Genomic DNA, 26,856 nt, shown 5'->3' with positions numbered 1-26,856 from the left:
GAGATGTTAGAGAATTGGCTGTTCCCTCAGCTCGAACAAGAAGCACAACAATTCATATTTCAGCAGGATGGAGCGCCACCACATTGGCACTTATCTGTCCGTAACTACCTGAACGTCAACTACCCGAGGCGATGGATCGGCCGCCAGGCAGCCCGTGACAGAGCACTTCATTACTGGCCTCCAAGAAGCCCTGATCTTACCCCCTGCAATTTTTTCTTATGGGGGTATGTTAAGGATATGGTGTTTCGGCCACCTCTCCCAGCCACCATTGATGATTTGAAACGTGAAATAACAGCAGCTATCCAAACTGTTACGCCTGATATGCTACAGAGAGTGTGGAACGAGTTGGAGTATCGGGTTGATATTGCTCGTGTGTCTGGAGGGGGCTATATTGAACATCTCTGAACTTGTTTTTGAGTGAAAAAAAACCTTTTTAAATACTCTTTGTAATGATGTATAACAGAAGGTTATATTATGTTTCTTTCATTAAATACACATTTTTAAAGTTGTGGTATTCTTTTTGAATCACCCTGTATTTTTACTCTGTGTTACAGCCAACTGCAAATTGGCTATTCCTGTAGGCTTTTATAGCTTTAATATATGAAATGGGTCACTTGCCGTGTTTGGAATTATTGTAATTATAAGATGTTCTGCTTTTACATAACACTACTGAGCTTCTGTAAATGCGTCTAAAGTTTAGGAGATGCTATTTTGTGAAGCATTGCACACAAAGCTGCAACATTCTGAACAAGGGCCTCTTGTTGGGCCTTTGGCCGGCCGCGGTGGTCTAGCGGTTCAGGCGCTCAGTCCGGAACCGCGCAACTGCTACGGTCGCAGGTTCGAATCCTGCCTCGGGCATGGATGTGTGTGATGTCCTTAGGTTAGTTAGGTTTAAGTAGTTCTAAGTTCTAGGGGACTAATGACCTCAGCAGTTGAGTCCCATAGTGCTCAGAGCCATTTGAGCCATTTTTTCCTCATAACGACAAGAGGTCCATTCTCAGAAGACTGACATCCATTGCTTTTAATGATATTACTGTTGGATTCAAACAACTCTCCAGCCGATACGAGAATATACAAAACGAGGGAAATTATTGTAATACATAAAAAATTAAAATGGATATTTTAGACATTATCGAACGTATTTTATTCAACTGAATGTTTCTTCTCCAATGTGGTTCCTTTTCGCTATCTGTATCACATTTATAACCATTCTTCCTCAGTTGCTAATTGAGTGATGTTTATCTTGTACCAAAGAATAACTATTTACAACTGATTTTTTTAAACAAAATTTACATTATGTAACTGAATCAGTAATTGTTGAATGGGACTAAGTTCCAGTGTTCGAATTTTTGGAAAACTAAAAAAAATGCTTTTAGATTTGTCAGTTGATAAATTTCACATTCTCTCTTTATTTATTTTATGCTGGTATCCAATATTTTTCCAATTTAAAAAAATCTTGTGACATATGTGTAATACATATTATTTCACTTTTAAATTTAGTAGTTAGCTTTTCTTCCATATTAAGCAGGACGGCCACACAAAATTTAGAAAAAACTTGAAATTTTGTTGAAAAAAGAAAATATTCATACGCGAATTTATTGAAATAATCACAAAATATCGAATAATATTGATATTAACTTATATTTTAAAAAGAAGAAAATGACGTGAGCAGCGTGTAAGAACATTAATTCAAAAGCCTATAGGAATACATAATAGGTTTTAACAATAAAAATTAGTTTGTAGTAGGCTGTTGTAATATAGCCTCGAAGCAAAAATAATCATCCGATTTGGCACGTCTATATTTCTGAAAATAATAAACTTATACAATGAAGTTTGGTTTTTGATTAACAGGAAACTCAAAAAGTTTTTTTTTTTTTCATACATATTCGCAGATGTTCAGTACGCCCCCCTTGAGATGCACAACATATGTCAGTGTGATATTCAGATTCTTCCCACGCTTTATAAACCCCCCCTCCCCCCACAAGAAATAATCGCATACACTCAGGTCTGGTAACCTTGGAGGCAGTAATGTAAGGCTGAATCATCTGGTCCAGTGCGATCAATCCATCGTTCAGTAATCCTTTCATTTAAAAATTCCCGCACTTCCAGATGCGTGTGGCGGTGCCCTATCCTGTCGGTAAATGAAGTTGTTCAAATCGGTCTCCAATTGTGGGAAAAGAAAGTTCTCAAGCATATCGAGACATATGCTTCCTGTAACAGTGTTTGCAGCAAAGAAAACTGGACCATACATGTTTAACCGTGAAACTGTACAAAACACATTAAATTTTCGAGAGCTAACTAACCTAAGGACATCACACACATCCATGCCCGAGGCAGGATTCGAAACTGCGACTGTAGCAGCACCGCGGTTCCGGACTGAAGCGCCTAGAACCGCTCGGCCACAACGGCCTTCTGTCTTCAGTCCAAAGGCTGGTTTGGTGCAGCTCTCACACTATTCTATCCTGTGTGAGTCTCTTCATCTCCGAGTAACTACTGCACCTGCATCCTTCTGAATCTGCTTCCTGCATTTATCTCTTGGTCGGCCTGAACAATTTTTACCCCCACCCCCTCCCTCCCATACTTCTCTCCAATACGAAATTGGTGATCCCTTGGTATCTCAGAATGCATCCTCTCAACCAACCCTTTCTTTTTCTCAAGTTGTATCCCAAATTTCACATCTCCCCAAATTATTCAGTACCCTCTCATAGTCTAATCTTGAACATTCTTTTGCAGTATTACATGTAGAAATCTTCAATTCTCTTTTGGACTAAGCTGTTCATTGTCCATGTTTCACTTCGATACATGGCTACACTCCAGACAAATACTTTCAGGAAAGACTTCCTAACACTTTAATCTACATTCGTTGTTAACAAATTCTCGTCTTCAGAAATGCTTTTCTTGTCAATCTAGATTTTATATGCTCTGTATTTCCAACATGATCGGTTATTTTTCTGCCCGAATAGCAAAACTCACCTGCTACTTGAAATGTCTCGATTCATAATCTAATTTCCATAGCATACCCTGATTTAATTCGACTATATTTCATTATCCTTGTTTTGATTTTGTTCATATTCATCTTATATCCTAATTTCAAGACGCTGTCCTTTCTGTTCAACTGCTCTTCCAAATCCTTTGCAGCCTCTGACAGAATTACAACGTCATTGGCAAACCTCAAAGTTTTTGTTTCTTCTCCCTGAACTTTAATTCGTACTCCAAATTTTCTTTGGGTTTCTTTACTTCTTATTCAATGCACTGATTGAATAATATTTGAGATGGGCTACAAACCTGTCTCAGTCACTTCTCAACCTCTTCTTCCGACTCTTATAACTGCCTTCATTATTTCAAAGTATGTATTCCAGTCAACACTGTCAGCAGCTTTCTCTAAGTCTACAAGTGCTATAAAAGTAGATTTGCCTTCCCATAACCTATCTTCTAAGATAAGTCGTTGGGTCAGTTTTGCCTCGCGTGTTCCTACATTCTTCTGGAATCCAAACTGATCTTCTCCATATCTCTTGTGTTGTCCAAGGATTTCCTATACGTCATGTCTTTTTACCTATTTGTTCCTCTGTTGCCTTCAGTATTTCATCTGTTAAAGCTACCCATTGGTCTTCAAATGTATTCCTTTCCCCTGTTCTAGTCAACTGCTGCATTAATGCTCGCTCTGAAACCCTCAACAGCATTTGGTTCTTTCAACGTAAATCGCTGTCTTAATGTTATATAATTAATCTGAAACATTCTGCCGTCTCCAGGTCTCTTCCACGTATAGAACGTTCTTTTATGATTCTTAAATCAAGTGTTAGCGATGATTAAATTATACTGTTTGGAAAATTCTACCAGACGGCTTCCTCTTTCATTCCTTTCCCGTAGTCCGTACTCACCTACTATTTTTCCTTTGCTTCCTTTTCTTACTATTGAAACCAGTCCCCCATCACAATTATATTTTCGTCCCCATTAACTATCTGAAGAATTTATTTTATCTCATCATACATTTCTTCAATCTCTTTATCATATACGTAGCTAGTTGGCATATAAACTTGTACTACAGCGGTAAGCCAGGACTTTGTGTCTATCTTGGCTATGATAATGCATTCACTGTGCTGTTGATATAGCTTACCCGTGTTCCTATTTTCTTGTTCGTTATTAAACCCGCTCCTATATTACCACTATTTGACTTCATAACACTATATTCACCTGACCAGAGGTCCTGTTCGTCCTGACACCGTACTTCACTTATTCCCACTATATCTAAATGCAACCTATCCATTTCCCTTTTAAAATGTTCTACCCTACCTGCTCGATTAAGGGACCTAATATTCCACGCTCCTATCCGGAGAATTCTAGTTCTGTTTCACTTCCTGACAACATCCTCCTGAGTAGTTCCTCCCCTGTACATCAAAATGGCGTACTATTTTACCTCCGGAATATTTTCCCCAAGAGGACGCCGTCATCATTTAACCATATTGTAGAACTGCAACTCCTCGATAAAAATTACGGCTCTATTTTCCTCACGCTTTCAACCGTTCACAGTACCAGCACAGTAAGACCATTCTGGGTGATGTTAAAAGGCCAGATCAGTAAATCATACAGGTTGTTGGTGACACGCAAGCCAACCCACCGACGGCAAGGTCCATGATTCGGTGCAAGCTACGTGACCTTTTCCTGCATTTCGATTCACACACTTTAAATATTGTCTCTACACAAAAAATCTGTCCTTATCAGCCTAATAGCTGATAGGCCCTGCATCGCAGGTCATTTAGGACGTCAGCGGTAGCTCGCGCTGGCCTCCCGACAGCGGTAGCTAATGCGGGTCTGATGCTGCAATCAGACTGTCCTAAGTAGGAAGCTTCGGTCACAGCCTCAGCACTATGTTCGCCACACCAGGAGATGTGAGTCAGTAGCGGTGAGAAAAAACTGCACAGGCAGCTTGGGTCACGCTGTGTGCCATAAACCTAAACATCGGACTTATACCTGCAGGCCACCAGCTGTCACCAACCAGCACAATGAAGTAATGTTCTTAGGACGTTGGTCCACAGAGCACGAGCCATATCGGATTCTGCCAGCTTATCTGATGAGCTACGCCGCCTTCGTACCGTATTTTTAGAGACTGGATATTCTGAGCGGGATATTCGCCGTACCTTAGGCCCGACGCGTGCTAAAGGAAGTGAGGAGCTGGAAGAAAGTGATGAACAAAGAGAAATGGTCGTTTTGCCACAAATCAGCGGTGTTTCTTTGAAAATAGGAAGATTACTGGAGAAACATAGAGTTAAATGCGCCTTTCATCCGCCAACGAAACTCAGAGCTCTTTTATGCTCAGTGAAATACGACATTGATTTAAGAGGGCCTGGTATCTATAAGATCTCATGTAGCTGCGGGATGTCATACATTGGACAAACTTGTCGCACTTTGGAGGACAGATGTGTCGAACATCGACGACACATATTTCTGGGCCAGCCAGAGAAATCTGCAGTGACAGAGCATTGCCTCACTATAGGACATTGTATGGAATACAAAAACATCGAAATTCTGTCGTCGACGTCTTCAAAGTGGGAGGGCGTTATTAAAGGTATCGTAAAAATTCGCAGGTCGACTTATTTACTTAACAAGTACGCAGGATACCAACTCAGCACGGCTTGGGATCCATCGCTGGCCATTTTAAAATCATAGCGAAGAAGAACTGTTGGTCGTACGAAGGATGACAGTGCTTTGATGACTTAGATATTTCGTTGAGAACGGCGAGGACGGGCACGCGCCAGCGCGGACACGTATTTCGACAGGCTGCTCCAGACAAAGGGCGCTGGGGCGGCCGACGGCAGCGCACGGTATGACTGACACGCCTCTGCGCGTGCGTTCATCTTTTGACAGGTGACGTAACTGTCTCTCGCCAGCGGTCTGCGTATTTGCGCTATTGGTCCTCGAAATTTGACGCGTTCACGCCTGCGCAGTTTTTTCTCTGATTGTCATAAATAGGAGGCTTCAGTCACAGCCTCATTTCTTATCTCTCCTTGAAAAATCCAGGCAATCACTATAAGACGTACCACCCCCTCCTACAAGCTCCACGATTTCTATCTCACCATCGATGACCTTCCTATCCAACTTTCTCCCGCCTTGAAACCTCGCCCTCACTCTTGACCGTCACCTCATCTGGTCTCCCCACCTCCTTACCATCCAACGGAAAGCTCACAGTAGACTCCGCCTCCTGAAACTCCTGTATCACCAGACATGGGGCTGTATCCTCCCACCATCCTTCATACCTACAAATCCTTGATCCGTCCCATCCTTTGTTACGCCAGTGTTGCCTGGATCTCCGCTTCTCCTAAATTCTCAAGCTCTCCAAATTCTTGAACGCCATGTGATCCACCTCGCTTTCTGTATACGTCTCCGATCACCCATGAGGATCCTCTATGACCACATCCGTTTCCCACAGTTCCTCCTTTTCCTTGAACACATCCATATCTTCTACACCACCACGATTCCTCTCACACCATGGTGTCTCCTTTCCGCTCCACTCCTCACCTGCTGTTGCGCCCCTAGCGATGTGTCCTACCCTCTTTCCATCTCCACACCCTCCACCTCCTCTCCCTAAGAAACTTCCAGCGTCTTCCCATCCCGGATGATGTGCTTTGCCCCGATATTCATCTTTTCTTCGCAACTCCGACCCTCCTCTTCCCCTCCCCTCCTCTCTAGGGCTCCCTCTCTTTACCCTCCCCCTCTGCTGTTCCTCCTACACCCCTGTCCTTTCCCAATCTTACGCTCCTTCCTGGGCTGCTCCCTCCCCACGACCGTCTCCTGCCCCTCGGTGTTCTACCGGCACCCCCCCCCCCTTCCACATCTTCCTCCCCCCTCTCCTCCACCGACCCCCCCTTCTCTGTTTCCTCTCTCTCTCTCCTCTGTGACCTCCACTCCCTTGGCAGGTCCTTCCAATTTTAATCCAGTTACTTTGTCGTTTTTTGGTGCTCGTCGTGTATCTAACAAAATGCAGTGTGTGTTCAGTGTCATCATCCCGTTTGGCTCTCATTACTGTCAACGCCGTTTTTAATTAAGCTGCCGGCCGGTGTGGCCGAGCGGTTCTAGGCGCTACAGTCTGGAACCGCAAGACCGCTACAGTCACAGGTTCGAATCCTGCCTCGGGCATGGATGTGTGTGATGTCCTTAGGTTAGTTAGGTTTAAGTAGTTCTAAGTTCTAGGGGACTGATGACCTTAACAGTTAAGTCCCATAGCGCTCAGAGGTATTTGAACCATTTTTAATTAAGCTCGTCGTGTCATTTTAGTTATATGTGGATTTTATGTAAACTTGCCCCGTAAAACTACCCCTTTTTTGTATATTTTAACTCCCATTGTTTCTCCTTCTCATGCAAACTACATCTTTTATTCCCATATTTTATGTATTTAACGTTTACTTTTGTATAGTCTCTTGGCTAATTGTGCCACTGCCAGTCCTCCCCTGCCCACATGGGGCAGGGTACGAAATAACAATAATAGAAAAAGAAACACAGCCTTAGCAGTGTGTTCGCCGTATCTAAGGATGCCAGTCAGTTGCGCTGACGAAATATTGCGAAATTTTCACAACGACATCGGACGACTCTCCCGAGAACAATATTTACAATGAGATTACATTTTAAAGGATAATATGGTATTTCGCTAACATATGCCACACAACAAACAGTATTTAACCCAGGAACAGTACGGTAAATCTGCTTACTTTACTGACCCACAGCTTCATATTTACGAAGTTTAAATGAGTCTCATTTTCTGACAAACAAACTTCTCTGTAAATAAGTTACCCCATGAAGTTATTGGCAGCACCTGAAGCTCAAATGGCGATTGCAATGTTTGTATAATGAATGAAAAAATAAGAGTAAAATATTATGAAAGATGTCAGAGAGAAGTTAATACCTTTCAATAAATTGCAAATAGACGATTTTTTCTGTCCTGTAGCTTCCAAACCACATACAACAGGAATATTTCATGTGAAAACCGTTCCATGTTATTCAATAATATCATAGAATCTTCAACTAATTTATTACAGGCGATGTCCGTGCTAATCAGAACCCTCTCATGACAGCTACGCATGTGCTATACCTACGAGAACACAACCGAATAGCAGAAAGTCTCGCTGTTATTAATCCTCACTGGGATGATGAACGTATCTACCAGGAGTCCAGGCGCATCGCAATCGCCTGTTACCAGCACATAACATACGAAGAAATGTTACCGCTTTTCATAGGTATGTGTGTGAGAACAATTTCTTTATATGAAGATAGCAACTGCTCTTGAAAGAACAGATACTGTTGATGACCGTGCAGCTTTTCCCTGGAATAAATGATGACTAACTGAAACCCTCAGCTGCCGACAGGTGGTGTTGATATACCTTGATGTGGACAGCTGAAAATGTGTGCCCCGACTGGGACTCGAACCCGGAATCTACTGCTTACATGGAGACGCTCTATCCATCTGAGCCACCGAGGACACATGAATAGCTCGACTGCAGGGACTTATCCCTTGCACGCTTCCCGTGAGACTCAAATTCCCAACTGTCCACAATTCTACATATGTAAAGTACCCCGGTCATATGTAAAGTGTCCCGGTCGGGGCACACATTTTCAGCTGTCCACATCGAGGTATATCAACAACACCTATCGGCAGCTGAGGGTTTCAGTTAGTTATCAACAATTTATTTCTTAATATTCAGTCTCAATGATAATTTACAGACCCCCTTCATCACCCCTTGCCCTTTCTTTTGTAAATGTAGTATTTGCAGCAATATCCTTCCAAAAATCCGTGATATTACAGTATATAGACAGAATGTTAGCAGCTGATTATTGTTTGCTATGGGGCAGGTAAGTTCGCCTATAGCTCACAAGTAGCTGTCACTATGAATAAGTTACCATTACTCTTGTAACAATATAAGCCTCTATTTACAACTAAGGATATCCACAAAATAAAGCGATGAAAGCCAAAAGTAAGTCTGAATTATTTTATCTTCGTTTTAGATTAAGGCGAGTACACCAGGATGAGCAATAATTAAGTGCTTCTGTGAACCAACTCTTTTTATTTCAACTTAAAAATGTCCCGTATGCCCTCTAAAGCATTTTTTCATTGTTGTTCGCCGGCCGGGGAGGCCGAGAAGTTCTAAGCGCTACAGTCTGGAACCGCGCGACCGCTACGGTCGCAGGTTCGAATCCTGCCTCGGGCATGGATGTGTGTGATGTCCTTAGGTTAGTTAGGTTTAAGTAGTTCTAAGTTCTAGGGGACTGATGACCTCAAAAGTTAAGTCCTATAGTGCTCAGAGTCAGCCATTGTTGTTCGTCGAAAATTGTTCACCAAAGTATTACTGCAACTCAGATAAAAAGCCACCTAGTGTGCATAGAAACTTCATCATCTATGACGCCTCTGATTTCCAAAAAGTATTTTCGTCTTCCAGACTGCGCAAACTTTCTTACAATACAACCCGACAATTTCAAGTATAGTTCGTCCGACGTCTCAGTAGTGTAGAACAAATTAATGATCGAATGAACCAGATTGTTTCTTTATTCATTTTAACAATAACCAGAAACTGTACGGCGACAAAATTCATCCTCTATATCGCTTTTCGCACGAATAAAACGAATGATAGCGCAAACTTCGCACTTAGTGGATTCTGAAATAGACTCGGCCAAACACAACATTATCGCTATTAATGTTCGACGAATGCACAGACGTTTTTGTGTCACTTACTGGTATATTTTCGATTTTATTTGTATTGATAAATGACTTCCTTTTAGCATAATATCAGAATAAAAGTTACTAATTTGAGTGAAGATGCATTGCATATACTTTTTCCACGCGCGGAATGAGTTGGTTGAAGTCAGTGCATAGTTGAAAGTGGCGTTGGTTTCTGTCGAAGAGTAGAATTTATTGAAAAAGTGTAAAAGGTAGGGCTACATCGAATCAGTCCAACGATTGTGAGGTGCGTTTCAGTGGGGACGTAGGGTCCTGTACAGAGGAAGCACTCTAAGGGAAGAGCCAGCGTATTCCAACGATCTCTCCCACCGACAAGTGCTGGGGATTGTCTGAAGCTGACAGTGAAAGTGGACCAGGGCAACACACTTCTCATTGCGGAAGGCCATCAATATCTCGTGCCTAATTAAAGTAGACACAAAAGAGAAGAGATGAATTTTTCGTTGGTGGTTTGTATGGCAAATAATGTTTCGTTAGGTAAGTGGCTTCAAGCCATAAGGAGAACCATGTGCACGGAGTGTGTTATGTCCAGGGGACTTATTCTACCTGAAGACGTTATCCCAGCTGCAATCGAAGGCAGAGGGTGCAACCAGTTGCAGATTGGGAAATAACAGGCGTTTATCGCATCCATTCAGAAGTCGTACCTGATTTTTTCAACGACTGACAGAGAAGATTAAAACTACCAGAAATGTTCATATTGCGCTTTGATGCTCACAGCCTGCAACATTGTTCCTAGAAGTGACTGTGAACCTCTAATTCTGTACGTAATGAGTTCCTGTACTTTAGCCTCTAAGTTGAAAACTGCAAAATTCCGGGATCATCACAAAGGAATCAGTAGTGCATTACATACCAAAGTAGATTACTAGTGCAACTGACTGTGTGAACAGTGAACACTAGGTTTGTTTTGGGTTAGGTGACGTTCTCTACGGTCAGAATAAACGTTGCTGCATAGGGATCCTAAACACTTGTACCACAGTCTCAGGAAATGTTTATCGTAGTGAGAACATTACGATAATGATAATAAGATCTGGAAACATTTGAAAAAGTGACTGAAAAACCACGCTGGATGTCAATTTACACGAAAAAATCTTCTATGTCGAATGCAGTAAATACAAGGGCGGAATGTGAGTTAAGAAAACCGTGGTAGTTGGACCAAATTAGTAATGGCATGTTAACTTTCATCAACCCACATCGAAGAGTAAAAACATTATGGTCACTCGCTTAATTTGTGTTGGTCCACCTTTGGATCGGAATACAGCAGCGGATCTGTGTAGCATAGATTTAACAAACCCCTGGTAAGTTTCTGGAGGTATGTCGCACCAGACGTCTACGCGGAAATCACACAATTCTCGTAAATTACTGGATGGTAGATTTTATGAGTGGAGTTGGTGCTAGATATTGTTCCAGACGTCTTCCGTTGAGATCAAGTGAATTTTATGACCAAGGCATCAACTTGGGTCCACTATCATACTTATGAAACAACTGTAGCACGGTTCTGGTCTTGTGACTTAGCCAGTTATTTCGACAGCAGACGCTATCGCCGTCAGGTTAGACATCAAACACAAAGGGATGCTGGTAGCCTACAGTAACGTTCACGCAGTCCGCCGCTGCACACTGCCTTCGAATCCTGCGACTGGTCCCATGGAAGCCCAGGTGGACGTCACCCATAACATAATACTACCCATACCATCCTGCGTCTGTGGCGAGGTGCATACTTGGAGCAGCAGCTCACTTGGATGAGGGCATATCTGGACACAACCATCGACATTGTGTAAAAAGAAACGTGATTCCTCCGATCAGGCAACACGTTTTCGTTGGTCCACGCTCCAATCTTGCCCACTGCAATCGTAATTGACAATATCATTGTGTCAGTTTGGGATAACGTAGGGACCGTGTTGCGCAGAGTCTCATTGTCAACTGTGTTCAAGGAACAGTATGCTTCAGAACACTCTGGTTTGGTACGTGTACTCCGCAAGCTATCTCCTGATGTGTGACGGAGGGTACTTCTGATACTAGTAACTGATCCACCTATCCTGTTCCTGTTGCGAATGACGCGTGGGAAGAATGGTTCTCAGTAAGCCTACGCATTGGCTCTCATTTCTCGAATTTCCTCGTCGTGGTCATTATGTGAGATTTATTTAGGAAGACTCTTCCCGGAAAGTGTTCTATCCGTGATGCACAACGTCGCTCTTGTAACATCTGCCAATGGAGTATGTGGAAAATCTCGGTAACGCTCTCACGGCGACTGAACGATCCCATGACGAAACGCAACGCTCTTCATTTTAGCCGCCATATCTGGTAAGGATCCGATGGTGGATGAATTACATTTCCTTTAGTTTCTTTCTGTGAATCTGACTCTGGCATCTGTTTTTCCTACTACTTGTTCTATGTGGTCATTCCATGTAAGATCGCTCTGGATAGTCACCCCTGGATGTTTTATGGTAGATACCATTTCCAGCAATTTCTCATCAGTAGGGCAGTTGTACAGTAGTGGCTTTCTTTCCTTGTGTATGAGCAGCATGTTACATTTGTTCACGTTCAGGGTCAGCTACCAGTCCCTACACCATTCATCAGTCCTCTGCAGGTCCTGCAAATCGATACTGCCTTCTGTCGTTGCTACTTTGTTGTAGACAACTGCATCATCTCGCAATAGTCTTAAAGAGCATCCAAAGCTTTCTACCAGAACATTTATATACGAGGGTTGTTTTTTAAGTAAGGGCCGTTTTTATTTTTTAAAAAAGATACAAATACTTTTGTAAAAATTTTTATTTTCTGATTCTATACACTTTTACCTATTTTTCTACATAGTTGCCTTGTTTATTTAAGCACTTGTCATACCGTACAACTAAGTTTTTAATTCCCTCTTCAAAGAATTCGGCCGCCTGCTCCGACAGCCAAGAGTTCATGGCCACTTTCACTCCATCGTCGTCATTGAAGCGCTGCCCACCAAGATGGTGTTTCAGGTACCGGAAAAGGTGAAAATCGCTAAGAGCAAGGTTGGGGCTGTATGGTGCATGGTCCAAAACTTCCCAGCCAAAAGAATCAACCAAATCCCGAGTCTTTTGAGAGGTGTGAGGCCTAGCATTATCGTGCAGGAGCAAAACTCCTTTTGTCAGCATGCCACGCCTTTTGTTTTGAATTGCTCTGCGGAGCTTCTTTAGAGTTGCACAGTAGGCATCTGAGTTGATTGTCGTTCCTCGTGGCATAAGGTCCACTAGCAAAACACCGCGCTGGTCCGAGAACACAGTTGCCATAATCTTGCGCTTTGACAGCGTCTGTTTGGCTTTGACCTTGACGGGTGAGGTTGTGTGTCACCATTCCATCGATTGTCGCTTGCTTTCGGGAGTGATATGGGATACCCATGTTTCATCTCCAGTGACAATCTGACTCAACATGTCATCCCCTTCTTCCTCGTAACGAATCAAAAAGTCCAATGAAGTGGCAAATCTCTTCCCTTTGTGGTCCTCTGTGAGGAGTCTGGGTACCCACTGAGAACACAGTTTCTTAAAGTTTAGGTTTTCAGACACAATTTTGTACAAAACCGATCTTGAAACTTGTGGAAATTCCAAAGAAAGAGTGGAAATTGTGAATCTTCTGCCCTCACGACTCTTTGTTTCGACTACAGCCAGCAAATCATCAGTGATCACAGAGGGCAGGCCTGACCGTTCTTCGTTATGGACGTTGTGACGGCCATTTTTAAACTCTCTAACCCATTGACGCACTTTACCTTCACTCACTGCATTCAAGCCATAAACTTCTGTTAACTGACGATGAATTTCTGCAGCTGATAGGCTTCTCGCGGTCAAAAAACGTATCACTGACCGTATCTCACACGCGGCGGGCGATTCAATAATCGTAAACATTATAAAGTAGCACAGCGATGCGTACACGTCAGCTACAGAGCTACAACTTGCATCAGTGTGAACGGGAAGGATGTCGGCAAGTGGCGCGGTGGCTTGTTGCGGCGTCCGCGCGAACTACGGGACTATCCGCGCGAACGGCCCTTACTTAAAAAACAACCCTCGTACATTGTAAACAGTAACGGTCCTATCACACTTCCTTGGGGTAGACGGGATGTTATTTTTACATATGCCGATTTTGTCCGTTAATAGCAACGTGTTGGGCTCTATCTGCGAGGAAGTCTTCAATCCAGTCGCAAATCTGATCAGCTAGTCGATAAGCTCGTTGTTGTTGTTGTTGTGGTCTTCAGTCCGAAGACTGGTTTGATGCAGGTCCCCATGCTACTCTATCCTGTGCAAGCCTCTTCATCTCCCAGTAGCTACTGCAACCTATAGCCTTCTGAATCTGCTTAGTGCATTGATAAACTCTTTTTTTTCACTAAAAGGCAGTACGGTACAGTGTCCAATGCTTCTTGATGTCAAGGAACACGGCATCAACGAGCGCCATGGATCTCATGGGGGAACAGAGCTAGCTGAGTTTCCCCAAGATCTCAGTTTGCGAAATCCATATTGACTTTCGTTGTGCAAACAGTTGTCATGCTTGGCCATAAAAAATGTTCCATAGTTTTATAACAACTGACGTCAGCGATGTAGGTCTATAGTTGTGTGCCTCTGTCGTCCTGCAGCCCTTCTTAAAAACGGGAATGACCTGCACTGTTTTCAGTTCGCTATGTACCCTTCGTTGCTCTAGCTATCTACGGTAAAATGTTGCCAGGATGAGAGCAAGTTATTTCACATAATCTTTGTAGAAACCTACAGGTATCTAACCTGGCTGTGTTACGTTTCCAGTACTAAGCGATTGTAGTTGCCTTTCTATTCCGCGAACGGTTATCTCAATATCAGCCATTTTTATGTCCGTAACATGATTGAAAGGAGGAACTGTGTTACGATCTTCCGTAGTGAAATACTTTCGGAAGACCGAATTCAGTATTTCGACCTTCTATCTGGTATCTTCCATTTCTGTGTTTCTATGACCTCCGCCGCACAGTTAGAGGAGCCATGTCACGGACTGCACGGCCCCTCCCACCAGAGGTTCGAGTCCTTCCTCAGGCGTGTGTGTGTGTGTGTGTGTGTGTGTGTGTGTGTGTGTGTGTGCTGTTCTAAGCATAAGTTTGTTTAAGTAGTAAGTCTGGGGACCAATGATCTCAGCAGTTTGGTCCCTTAGGCAAACACATTTTTTTTTTTCTATAGTCTCCAAGTTGAAACGTCCCCTAAGAAAAATTGTACATGACTGTGCTTAAACTGACACACAATATTTTTTAGCGCAACGCAATCTGACTTTCAAAAATCCCTACAAAAGAATGGCCCTGACTAACATTAACCTATACCTTTCACAAATTACTTATCTCACAAAAATCTTGGTTACTCGAATTACTGCAATACAGCGAGCGCCACTACTACCAGCTAAATAAAAGATTCAAACTACGGAAGGCACTAACTGCTGATAGGCATAGTTAGCAAATGAAAGATTTTAATAGAGAACAATCAATGTATTTACCTTAATAGTCATCAAAAGTCATAATATACATAGCAGTTCATGACATCCAGTCTTACAAATTTCAAAACTCCGCCATTTGTCTCCCCACATCCACCACTGCTGGCGGCTCACCTCCAACTGCGCAACGCTACGCGCTGTTAACATCCAGCTGCCACTGCCCAACACTACAATGGCAGACAACAATGCAAACTAGCCACAGACTGCACACGGCACAGCCAGTGATTTTCATACAGAGCGCTACGTAACGTTGCCAATAAGAAAACATAAATAGCCTACTTACAAGGTGAATGAATATATGATTTCGAATCGCTTACCGATTTTACACAAGATCAAAACCCCTTAGGGTTTTTTCGTATCGATTGATAAAATTTTACTTTCAGAGTCCTTAAACGCTTCTCTTATTGCTCTCCTTACGCTCATTTTCGATTCGTTCACCTTTTGTTTGTCAGTTCGGTTTTAACTTTTCTCGAATCTGAGATGAAGCTCTCTTTGTTCACGGAGCCGTATCGACGCTAGGAGGATACCCCATTCGTCTTTCCATCATTCATATGCTTTCCTTACAACGTCACATGCCCGCAACGCCACCATGTGGCATGCATCCTCGAAATGGGCAGTGGTGATGACGCTTTGATTCATCAATGTACATCTTGTGTGGACGTGGTGGGATGTTTCAGAGAAAGCTTGGAAAACATCGTGCTGAGACTTTCCTGTGATTTGGTAGTGGAGGGGGCTAATTAGCTAACCCATTCGTGAGAAAAACATATTACATGTCCTTGCAACAAACATGCTGAAACATTCCAATTCAATGAATGTAGACATTATCTCCACAGATCACCAGTAATGAGTGAAAAGTTAAGAAAGGGGACAAACATCCGGCTTTGGAGGCAAGAATGTGCCAATCTGTGGAATAAATTCAGAAATGTTATAAGCCATGTGCTAGACAAGTTTGTGCCGTGGAAGATAATGATAAAAGCCAAAGACCCACGTTGATCAATAAGATACTAGAAAGATTCTATGTAAGCAGAGGCCTGCGTCTTAGATTCAAATGAAGCAGAATTCTTGTCCAAAAACAAAAGCTGAATAAAGTCAAAACAAGCGTAATAACAGCTATGCGATAAGTGTTTTATTAATTCGAGGGCAAGACTTTATCTACGGAGTTCCAAGTAAAGTCGTACGGAAAATCGCCCACTGGATCAAAAGTGTCTCTCCAGAAACTCGTTGATAGTGATGGCACCAACGATGGTGAAATGAAGACTGAAACACTAAATTCTTGCTTCTGAGATAACTTCACTCACAGTCACAATGTATTTTCTATCTTTTTTCATGTTCCGATGCGAAAACGACGTGTATTGTAATAAGTGAGGGCAGAATTAAGAAACAATAATTGTAGATGCTCGATAGAGGGTAGACTACTCCATCTTAAATTAAAGGCGTTAGCGTGGTGCTGAGTCAAGCGCTATTCGAAATTTAAGTAATCCTGTGTAGCCGGACTGTCTTTATACGCGGCTTTCAGGACATCGTGTGAGGATAGGATGAGCTGGATTTCAAATTACCGATATTTTCGGCTTATACACTAGTTGCATGTAGCAGTGAGATACTCCATTTCGTTGAGCTCAGAATATGTTCTATGCCTATAAAACAGATGGACGTCAAAGATATTGGACAGAAATTTAGTGACTCACTTTGTCATCCCTTCTTGTAAACAGGGTCGTCCTATACTTTCTTTTAACTAATTAGCAGAATTTCTCGTTCGCGGGATCCGCGGTGTATTATGGTTAAGAAGAACGCCAACTGAGCTGCAAATGTTGGATAGAAACTGGTAGAGATTCTGTTGAGTCCTGGCTTTGTTCAGTTTCAACAATAATTTGCTGTTTTCAACGTCAGTGACACTACGTACAGTCCATAGCTGTAAACAAACTCGCTCTGTATGTGTGTGTGTGTGTGTGTGTGTGTGTGTGTGTGAGACGACATGAAAGGCAGTAGAGAGGAAAGGAGAAAAAGCGAGAGAGGTAGAGAGACGGGGGTGGAAGTGAGAAAGCAGGTACTGTTGGAAAACAGAGGATGTTCAAATGTTCAATGTGTGACATCTTATGGGACTTAACTGATAATGTCATTAGTCCCTAAGCTTACACACTACTTAACCAAAATTATCCTAAGGACAAACACATCCACCCATGCCTGAGGTAGGACTCGAACCTTCCCCGGGACCAGCCGCACAGTCCATGACTGCAGCACCTTAGACCGCTCGGCTAATCCCGCGCGGCAACAGAGGATGTTTGAATACATTTTTCTCTGAGGAACTGTCTTTTTATAACTCATAAAGCTGCCCAACACTGTTTTAATGCGTAGCGTTGTGCATCGCTCAAAACTTTCTTTTCTTGGGCAGGGTGGGACCAGAAAAATATCTCTACTTTCAAGGTGATGTTGTGAAGGGAGGGGACGTGTCGGAAGGGTGGGGAAGGGCTCTATTTTACATAGAGGGAAAACAAAATCGCAAACAGAAAGTAATTTATGTATACTTATGAAATACTTTTGTGTAGATAACATATTTAAGTGATTAACATTGCAAGATCACAGATTAGTGTAAGCGCGACATCAGCCATTGCAAATATGAAGTGTTGGTACATTAATAACGGGTATAACCACCAGAATGTTGAATGCAAGCATGCAAATTTGCATGCATTGTGTTGTGCAGGTGCTGGACGTCAGTTTGTGGGACGGAGTTCCATGCCTGTTGCATTTAATCGGTCAATAAAGGGACAGTTGACATTGTTTGTGGATGACTCTGGAGTTGTCATCCGATGGTGTCCCATACGTGCTCCATTGGAGAGACGTATGGTGATTGAGAAGGCCAAGGCAACATGTCGACACTCTGTAGAGCACGTTGAGCTAAAACAGCGGCACGCAGGCGAGCATTATCCTGTTGGAAATAACCACGACAGTGCTCCTGCTGTCACACGAAATCGCACTCCAGACCGTAACTCCACGTGTAGGTCAAGTATACCTAGCACGTGGACAGATTTGCTAACACTGGCTTCTTCCTAATCAACACACGACCATCACTGGCACCGAGGCATAACCAGCTTTCATCAGAAAACACAATAGGCCCCCAATCTGCCCTCCAATGAGCTCTCGCTTGACGCCACTGAAGTCGCGGTGGTTTGGGGTCGTGGAATGCATGCTACAGGGCGTCTGGCTCGGATCTGTCCTTGAAGTAACCGATTTATACCAGTTCGTTGCGTCACTGTGGTGCCAACTGCTGCTCAGATTGCTGCTGCAGATGCAGTACTATGCGCCAGAGCCACATGCCGCATTCGACGGTCTTCCCTCTCGTTAATGCTACGTGGTCGTACAGAGTTGGTCTTATTGCGACCGTACATTCTCGTGAACACAGCTGCTAGCAATCATGTACAGTGGCTAAATTTTTACCGAGTCTTTCTGCAGTACCATAGAACGAACACCCAACTTCCCATAGCCATATTACACGACCTCAGTGAGATGTTGATATGCCGTCTTTGTCACCCTACAGGCATTCCGACTAACAACTCACCACGTCCAATCTCAAAGGTAACTAACATTCATGGCAGTTACAGCATGTATTTAAAACAAATCTGATTTACCTCCTACTACCGCCACACTTATAGGACTGGCGCAAAATCTAAATAGATACCGTCTTTCAGTTGTAGAAACAAGCCTACCTACTTTCTTTTACGTAGCACAATTCGCTTTTGCTGTTGCGATTTCTTTTTCCGTCAGTATATTTAAAATTCCCCGCAGATCTTTGTTATCCACTACGTTAACAGATAGCCAGTAACAGATGTAGGCTGCAGCAGTTATCAAACTATTTGCAGAGTGTAGATTACAGTGGAAAACTGTGTCAAACTAGTCTTCAGGGGAAGATTCAACAACAGATAATGTAACAATACCACAAATGTTGTGCAGACATGGAGGTCGATGAACGACATACAAGTTAGAGGTTAAAGAATGGACGAGAGGCAATTACTAAACAAGACTGGACAAAGAAGTGTGAATCAAGCTGCTCTCGTTATTGGCCTCAGAGTCTGTCAACGATGAGGTGAATGGCTGATATGAACTACGCGCTATGTCGTATTTTGCATATTTGCAAGCAGCTTGCATGGAAACCGAGTCTACATTAAAATTTTTGTGAGGACTCGTTCGAAAATTTCTTAAAATGCCATGCTGGTCCGAACACTAGATTGCCTTCTGCTTGTAAGATTGAGGATAGCGGTTTAACGTACCGACTACATCGAGAGCGTTAGAGACATGTCACTAGCTCATACTGACAAGGATATAAATCGGTACTGACCTTGATGAAGGAATCACAGTAGCATTTGTCGGAAAAGATTTTGAAATGCTGTGGAAAATCCGATGTCTATACGGCGCTAACAGATGCGTCTTCAGCACTCAACTACTTTACTGTCAAGTTGATTTTTCTGTAAAATATGGAGTTATATCATCGCCACATCCATGCTGGCAACTCTGACACTTGTTCAGTTGTGTTATCACACGGGCGATGGTATAAATCAGTACAGACATTGTTCAAGGAACCATAGAGGCATTCAACAGAAATTATTACATTGATTTTGTGAAAGTACTAGCTCCGTAGGTCAGGAAGGGATGAAGAGTGCTTAATGATTGGAAATAGGCCTACGATCATTCCCGTTTTCAAGAAGAGTCGTTGAACAGACGCACACGTTGGTATGTTGTTTGATTTTGGAACATCTTTTAATTTATCGTATAATTAAATTTCTGGAGACCAACATTGTCAACTGTAGGAATCAGGTCTCTCTTTTTGTCCACGGGACCAGAAAACAGTAGATACCGGTGTCCAGGTTGGTCTCTGTTCCGTGACTTACGGAAAGCGTTTGGTACAGTTCTACACCACTGCTAATGAACAAAAGATGGACATATGGAGCATGAGACCAACTATGTAACGGGAGTGAAGAGTTTCTAGCAAACAAACACATCATATCGTTCTCAACAAAGGGAAATCTGCAGAGGTAAATGTAATTTTGTGCATACCTCAATGGAGTGTTATAGGACGATTACGTTTCAAGATATATGATCGACTCAGTGGATAACGTCAGAAATCTCATGAGACTTTTAGTGGATGTTACTGGTGGAGATACAGAAGTTGCTCTGCAAGAGAATTGTAGCGAAATGCAGGAAGACATGCAGAGAATCTACGCGTGGTGTAGTGACTGACAGTTGGCCCTCAACGTAAATACATGTAACATATTGTGGATAAATAGGCAGGAACAGACATTGTGGTATAATTACATAAATGCAGAATAATCACCGGAATTCATATCCATAAATTATCTTGTCGTATGTATACAGAGCAGTCTTAATTGGAATGACCAGTAAAACTAATCACAGTTATGACAGACAGAGATGTGTTGGAAAATTCCTCAGGAAGTGTAATCGAACTGCAAAAGGGCTAGCTTACAAAACCCTTGCTTCATCAGTACTTCAATACTGTTCTTCAGTTTGGGACCTGTACCAGATACGATTGATCCAGGAAACAGGAAGATGCGTGTTTCATTACAAGTTTATTTAGTGAGCACTCAAGTGTCATAGAGAAGCTCAACCAATTCGAGTGGCAAATGGTGCAGGAGAGGTGTTCTGGTGTAGTTTTCTATTAAATTTCTGAGGGATACACTCGTAGAATAGTCAATCAATATATCGAGTCTTCCGACGTATATATTTTGAAAACACCATGATGGTGCAATTAGAGAGATTTGAGACCACACAGAGGATTACTAACAGTGCTTCACCCTGCAAACCATTTGCGCTTGGAACAGGATATGGGGGGAGTGAGAGTGATACACCGAGTACCCTGTGCCGAGAAGTAGAAGGCAGAAATTGAAACCGACATGTCCACTTTACAAGGTAACATCGCCACACCATGCCTACAGAGGTCGGCAAAAAGTTTTGGATGGTTTATCACCTCAAACTAAAATTGCTGGTAGTCTATTAGGAGGGTGCCTCCTCATTGTCAAGGTTTAAGACGTAGGCTGTTGAGCTTGATGCGGCTTTTCTTCTTTTGAACTAGATCCAAGTGAGTGACGCTCCACAATTGTAATCGTAGATGAAAACATGAAGAAAGTTAATATGTTATTTCACGATCGGTCATACACTCATAGGTGTGTGAAACAGCTGATGCCGCAGACTTATCGGGAGAATACTGTGACTGTACATATTACATGGAGAATAACTACGAGATAGTGCAATTGTTCCAAAACTACCAGAAATCTATGTGCAACATGGGGGCCACATCGACAAACTACCTGATTTTGTGTGTCAACTTGCTAATATGTATAAGAAGCGAATTCGTCCACGTTACAATAGAAACAGAAGAGCAGTGAAAGCACACCAACACATACGACATGATTCGTTTGTTGTTCTACAGCACATAGTCAATATCATTTTTGGTTGTGTTTGGTACATTCCACATCCATTTCATGCCTTAGTTTCTCTTAAAAATGTGTTTAGGGAGTACACCTGGTTCTTCTCAGCAAATTGCACTGTTGAGTCTGCTTGATTGTCCCTCTTGTTACTGATGAATTGTTTTTCAACTTTGTCACTATATTCCATTAAAGTCGCACATTGCCATCGCACAACAGGATTTACTTTCATTTAACAGTTTTTGTGACTCCTCATGAAGATCAACTTGTTCATGATGGTGTGAGGAAGCTGGAAATAATTCTCCTACAGTGATGGAAAAAATAGCAACACCAAAAAATAATTGATATAGGTAATGAAATTTCAGGAACACATTTGTCAAGTAACACATTTAAGTGATTAACATTGCAAGATCACAGGTTAAAGTAAGTGTGAAATAACCCATTACAAATGTGAAGTGTTGGTATGTTAATAACTGGTGTAACCACCAATATGTTGAATGCAAGCGTGCAAGCATTGTGTTGACCAAGTGCCGGATGTCAGTTTTTGGCATGGACTTCCATGCCTGTTCCGCTTGGTCGGTTAATAGGGGATGCTTAGTGCAGTTTATGGACAACATTGGAGTTGTCATCCGATTGTGTCCCACATGTGCTCGACTAGAGAGGAGTTTGCTGATCCAGCAGGCCAAGGCAACATGTCGATATTCTGTAGAGCATTTTGGGTTACAACAATGGTATGTGCACGAGAGGTATCCTGTTGGAAGACAATCCCAGGAATGTTATTCATAATGGCAGCACAACAGGTCGAATAACCAGACTGGCATACAAATTTGAAGTCAGGATGCATGGGATAACCACGAGAGTGCTCCTGCTGTCATATTGAATCACAGACCATAAGTCCAGGTGTATAGGTACAGTGTCTCTAGCACTCTGACAGGTTGAATGCAGGCCCTCAACTGGCTTCCTTCTAACCAACACATGGCCTTCACTGGTATTGAGGCAGAACCATCTTTCATCAGAAAACACACAGATTCCATTTTGCCCTCCAATCAGCTCTCGCTTGGCACCACTGAAGTCGCAAATTGCAGTGGTTTGGGGTCAATAAATGCACGATACAGGGCGTCTGGCTCAGAGCTGTCCTTGAAGCAACAGATTTATAACAGTTCGTTGCGTCACTGTGATGCCAACAGCTGCTCAAATTGCTGTTGTAAATGCACTGCGATGCGCTAGAGCCATACCCTGAACAGGACGGTATTTCCGGTGATTATCATTTGTTTATTTTTTAACACCATTCCCAGTATTATGTTTGAAATTCCTTCAATTCAATCTCTAGTTATATTTTTAATGATAATAACTAATACTGAGTACCTGCCTTATTCTGTGCCTTTACACTAAAACATATTTCCAGACTGTAGCTCCATCTGGTCCTCTTCCTTTCTTGCTATGTCTGACATTCCAAAACTATCCTGGTTGATATTATTTTGTTCCAGTTCATTTAACCACACTTCTGCAGTTTATGATCTCCATTTGGGTTCTGAAGAAACATTTAAGACTTTATGGATCATGATATTTTGTGTTAACTGAACTTTGTGTAGGAGGTGTAGGTGCAGCAGCATCTCAACATGCTTAAAGTTATGTATACTCTGCCTGAGTTTGTACACCCATTACTGCCAGTACTCTTTAAAACAAGCCTAGATACACTACTCTATCCTTGGCACTCTAGCCTGTCTGGCCCAGTTTGCTGAGACGCATGTCCAGCCTTAAGACTTCACATAACAGGTTTCCCTCTGATTTCATCTCATCACCAGTTTCTTTCAAATGTCAAAGATAGACATTGTAAGCTCTTCTTTTCTGATTATTTCTGGCGATTGCAATAAATAAACATATTTAATCCATATGAAGATAGTAACTGTTCCTGAAAGTACAGATACCAATGATGACCGTGCAGCTTCTCTAGAATAAATGATAATTAATTGAAACCCTCAGCTGCCGACAGAAGTTGTTGATATACCTCAATGGGGACAGCTGAAAATATGTGGCCCGACTGGGACTCGAACCCGGGATCTCCTCCTTACATGGAAGATACTCTATCCATATGAGCCATCGAGGCCGCAGAGGATAGCGCGACTGCAGGGACTTATCCCTTGCACGCTCCCGTGAGACCAACATTCCCAACTGTCCACAATATACATTCATAATGCTCCTAATAGATATTTGCCCATTCACTCATTACTCGCGCCAGACGTATCATTTATTCTAGAGAAGCTGCACGGCCATCATTGGTATCTGTTCTTTCGGGAACAGTTACTGTCTTCATATAGTTAAAGGCTACCCGGCCATTGACCTTCTTCTGTGCGATTGCGCACACTTCGCCCGAACTCTTAGAGAATCATCAGCTTAGTCTGTTTTACGTAAAGGGTAGCCAGTCTCTATTTATAGCATTATCTGCCAATCTAATTTCGAGTTATTTCTTTAAAAAACGATCCCAACAGTTAGACTCAAGACCATTTATCTGTGTCTCTTTACACATTATTCTGTTTCTCTTGGTTAACAGTGCCTTGCCACACCATACTTCTCAATTTGTAATAATCATGTATACTAATGGTGTTCGATACATCTGTCATGAATGGTGGAAATTGTCTGGCCAATATACGATTTCTCGCAGTCGCAAGAGAGTTTGTAAATGACGGACTTCCTCTTTAACTGAACCAAAGAGTGCTCTAATAATGGCTGGCAGACGAAACATACTTATAGAATTAAATCTTTTTAATATCCTTCCTAGCTTTGAAGATATGCTTTTGGCATATGGAAGGAAAGGAGCCAAACTACATACATCTACTACTGGTTCCAGCAGAGGTCAGGACTGTAAACCATCACAGGTCTGTTTGACCTGAGGTATTCTACCTCTTTTGTCAATGTTTCTGCACCCAGGTGTAAGGACTCCTTGGCAACATCCTCAGGTTCCTGTGCATTGGTACAGTGGTAGACAACCGATCAGATGTAGATACCAGTTTATATATATTGGTGTTCTGTGAATGCTGTGACGCAGAGTTCGATCATCCTTACTGTAGACCAGTATGTCCAGGAATGAAAGCTTTCCATTTCTCCTACCCTTCATCATTAACTTGATGCTGGGATGAAGGTACCTGAAATGATCCAAGAAATGGTTGGATGCATCAAGTCCGAGTGGCCACACTGTCAATGCATTGTAGGGACAGCTGTCTTCTGGGCTGGAAATCCCTATCAGTCTGTCAAAACACAGTTCGAGGACGTGTGTGGCGTCATCAGACACAATAAAACAACATTCAAAATTATTATATTTATTGCTGAAAATGAAAGTTGTTACTGCTTCTTCTGTGCCAACTGACGGCTATGCAAGAGAAGAATCCGCCGAAACCAATGGCGGAATCACTGCTGCCAAAGACGCTGTGTCAGCTTAGAGGGGAAGCCGATGACTCCCTGATGTGGTGATTTTGGCACCCACTGGCGAGGAAGCATGCCCCATCAGTAACTCTGCTTTCGGAGATGGTGGTGACCAAGACGTGTGTTTTGATTCACACGCCATTTTGGGCAGTTCTCGACCCCTCCCACATCATTGTCCACATTGTTTCCTCAGGTGGACCGCAATGTCTGATGCTGGGTAGTTGTGCTGAATGCTGAACATGAACCGGCAGCCGTCAGACTTCTATGATACTGGAGTTTACCGCAGCTTCTGCTCAGGACTTGAGTGGTGTTAATAGACCCTCAGTTTACCCATGAGCACTGGCTGTTGTGCTGACTTCAGTACTTGATGCTAGACCCCACCAGCTGTGGCTTCAGTTCACTGCGCGTCTCGTAGGACAGCAAGTGAAAGATAATCGTTAGAACAACCTTACATGCAAGCTGATACTATACCATAACCAGAGAATCATGTGCAAATGACATGAGCTCCATTGATCCTACTGACCCAGTGCCAAAAGCTAGATGGGGCGGAGTATTTATTTCAGCAAAGAGGTACTCTGCTCTACGATGTCACTCGTCATGATCGAGTTGATTCTGTTCTTCCAAAGTCATCAACGGTCTTCTGTTCCACTATGTTTCTTAACTTATTTGTTACAGGGTGTTTACTGCTTAGTCAAACTGTTGCTTGTCTCTGTTGTGTCCCGACTAATGTATCTTGTGTTACGTTACAGAAGTAATGAATGCACTTCTGTCTGCACTGCTCTAACCAATTTGAATTGAATTGCTCATAGGCTCTCTTAAGAGTGGTGAGGTAGCTGTTTTGCCTGATCCAGTAACAATGTTGAAACGTTTATGGTTCTCAGCTGGCAGTCGTTAACACTTTTAAGTGGTTGAATAATGCCAGTTGTTTTGGACTTACAAAATATTTTACTCTTGTGTTCCCTTACTAATTTTGTCAGGATATAGCACTGTCAATATACTACCAAAAACAGTTGGTTTTTAGAACACCATCTTCAGCACTCTGTCTCAAAATCTTCTGTAAATAAAATGGTGATTGTGGGGGATAATGCACTCTCCAAGCCACTACTTCAGTTTGTTCAAAGTATTTGTCATTGAATAAAAAAATAATCAGTATCAGCATACGACAGCAAAATTTCATTTCCAAGTCCAGTTTTTCACTAATTAACATTAAGGACTCTTCAAAAGAAACCTGGGTAAAAGGGACTAGTACCATCTACATCTACATGTACAGCCACATGGATACACTGAAAAACACACTTAAATGCCTGGCAGAGGATTCATCGAACCAACTCCACAATAATTCTCTATTATTCCACTCTCGAACAGCGCACGGAAAAAAGAAACATCTATATCTTTCCGTGCGAGCTCTGAGTTCCCCTATGTTATTATGATGATCGTTTCTCCTTATGTATGTTGGCATCATCAAAACATTTTCGCATTTGGAGGAGAAAGTTGGTGATTGAAATTTCATGAGAACATCCCGCTGCAACGAGAAACGTCTCTGTTTTAATAATGTCCAACTCAAATTCTCCATCATGTCCGTGACACTCTCTCTTCTATTTCTCGATAATACGAAACGTTCTGCTCCTGTTTGAACTTTCTCGATGTACTCCCTTAATCCTATTTGGTAAGGATCCCACAATACAATCCCTTAATGAAATTTGTCACCTTAATGAAATTTGTAATTAAAAATATATCACTTTTTCAAACCAACAGCTCAATTCTTGAAATCAGTACTAGAAATAAGAATAATATTCACAAGGATTTAAAGTCACTTACTCTTGTACAAAAAGG

The 26,856-nt window shown here is 42.4% G+C and overlaps 1 protein-coding gene across 1 annotated transcript in view; it reads left to right on the top strand.

The window, feature by feature from the left end:
* LOC124775489 (peroxidase-like) overlaps positions 1–26,856 on the top strand; it is a 142,404-nt gene that overhangs the window by 74,168 nt on the left and 41,380 nt on the right. The window contains exon 5 of the mRNA XM_047250325.1: positions 8,028–8,225. Within this exon, the coding sequence (XP_047106281.1) occupies positions 8,028–8,225 (198 nt within the window). The remainder of the gene's footprint in view (positions 1–8,027; positions 8,226–26,856) is intronic.

This window comes from Schistocerca piceifrons, chromosome 1, assembly GCF_021461385.2.
Source record: "Schistocerca piceifrons isolate TAMUIC-IGC-003096 chromosome 1, iqSchPice1.1, whole genome shotgun sequence".
NCBI lineage: Eukaryota > Metazoa > Arthropoda > Insecta > Orthoptera > Acrididae > Schistocerca > Schistocerca piceifrons.
The sequence above is the reverse complement of the archived record's forward strand: the minus strand, read 5'-3'. Positions and strand labels throughout refer to the sequence as shown.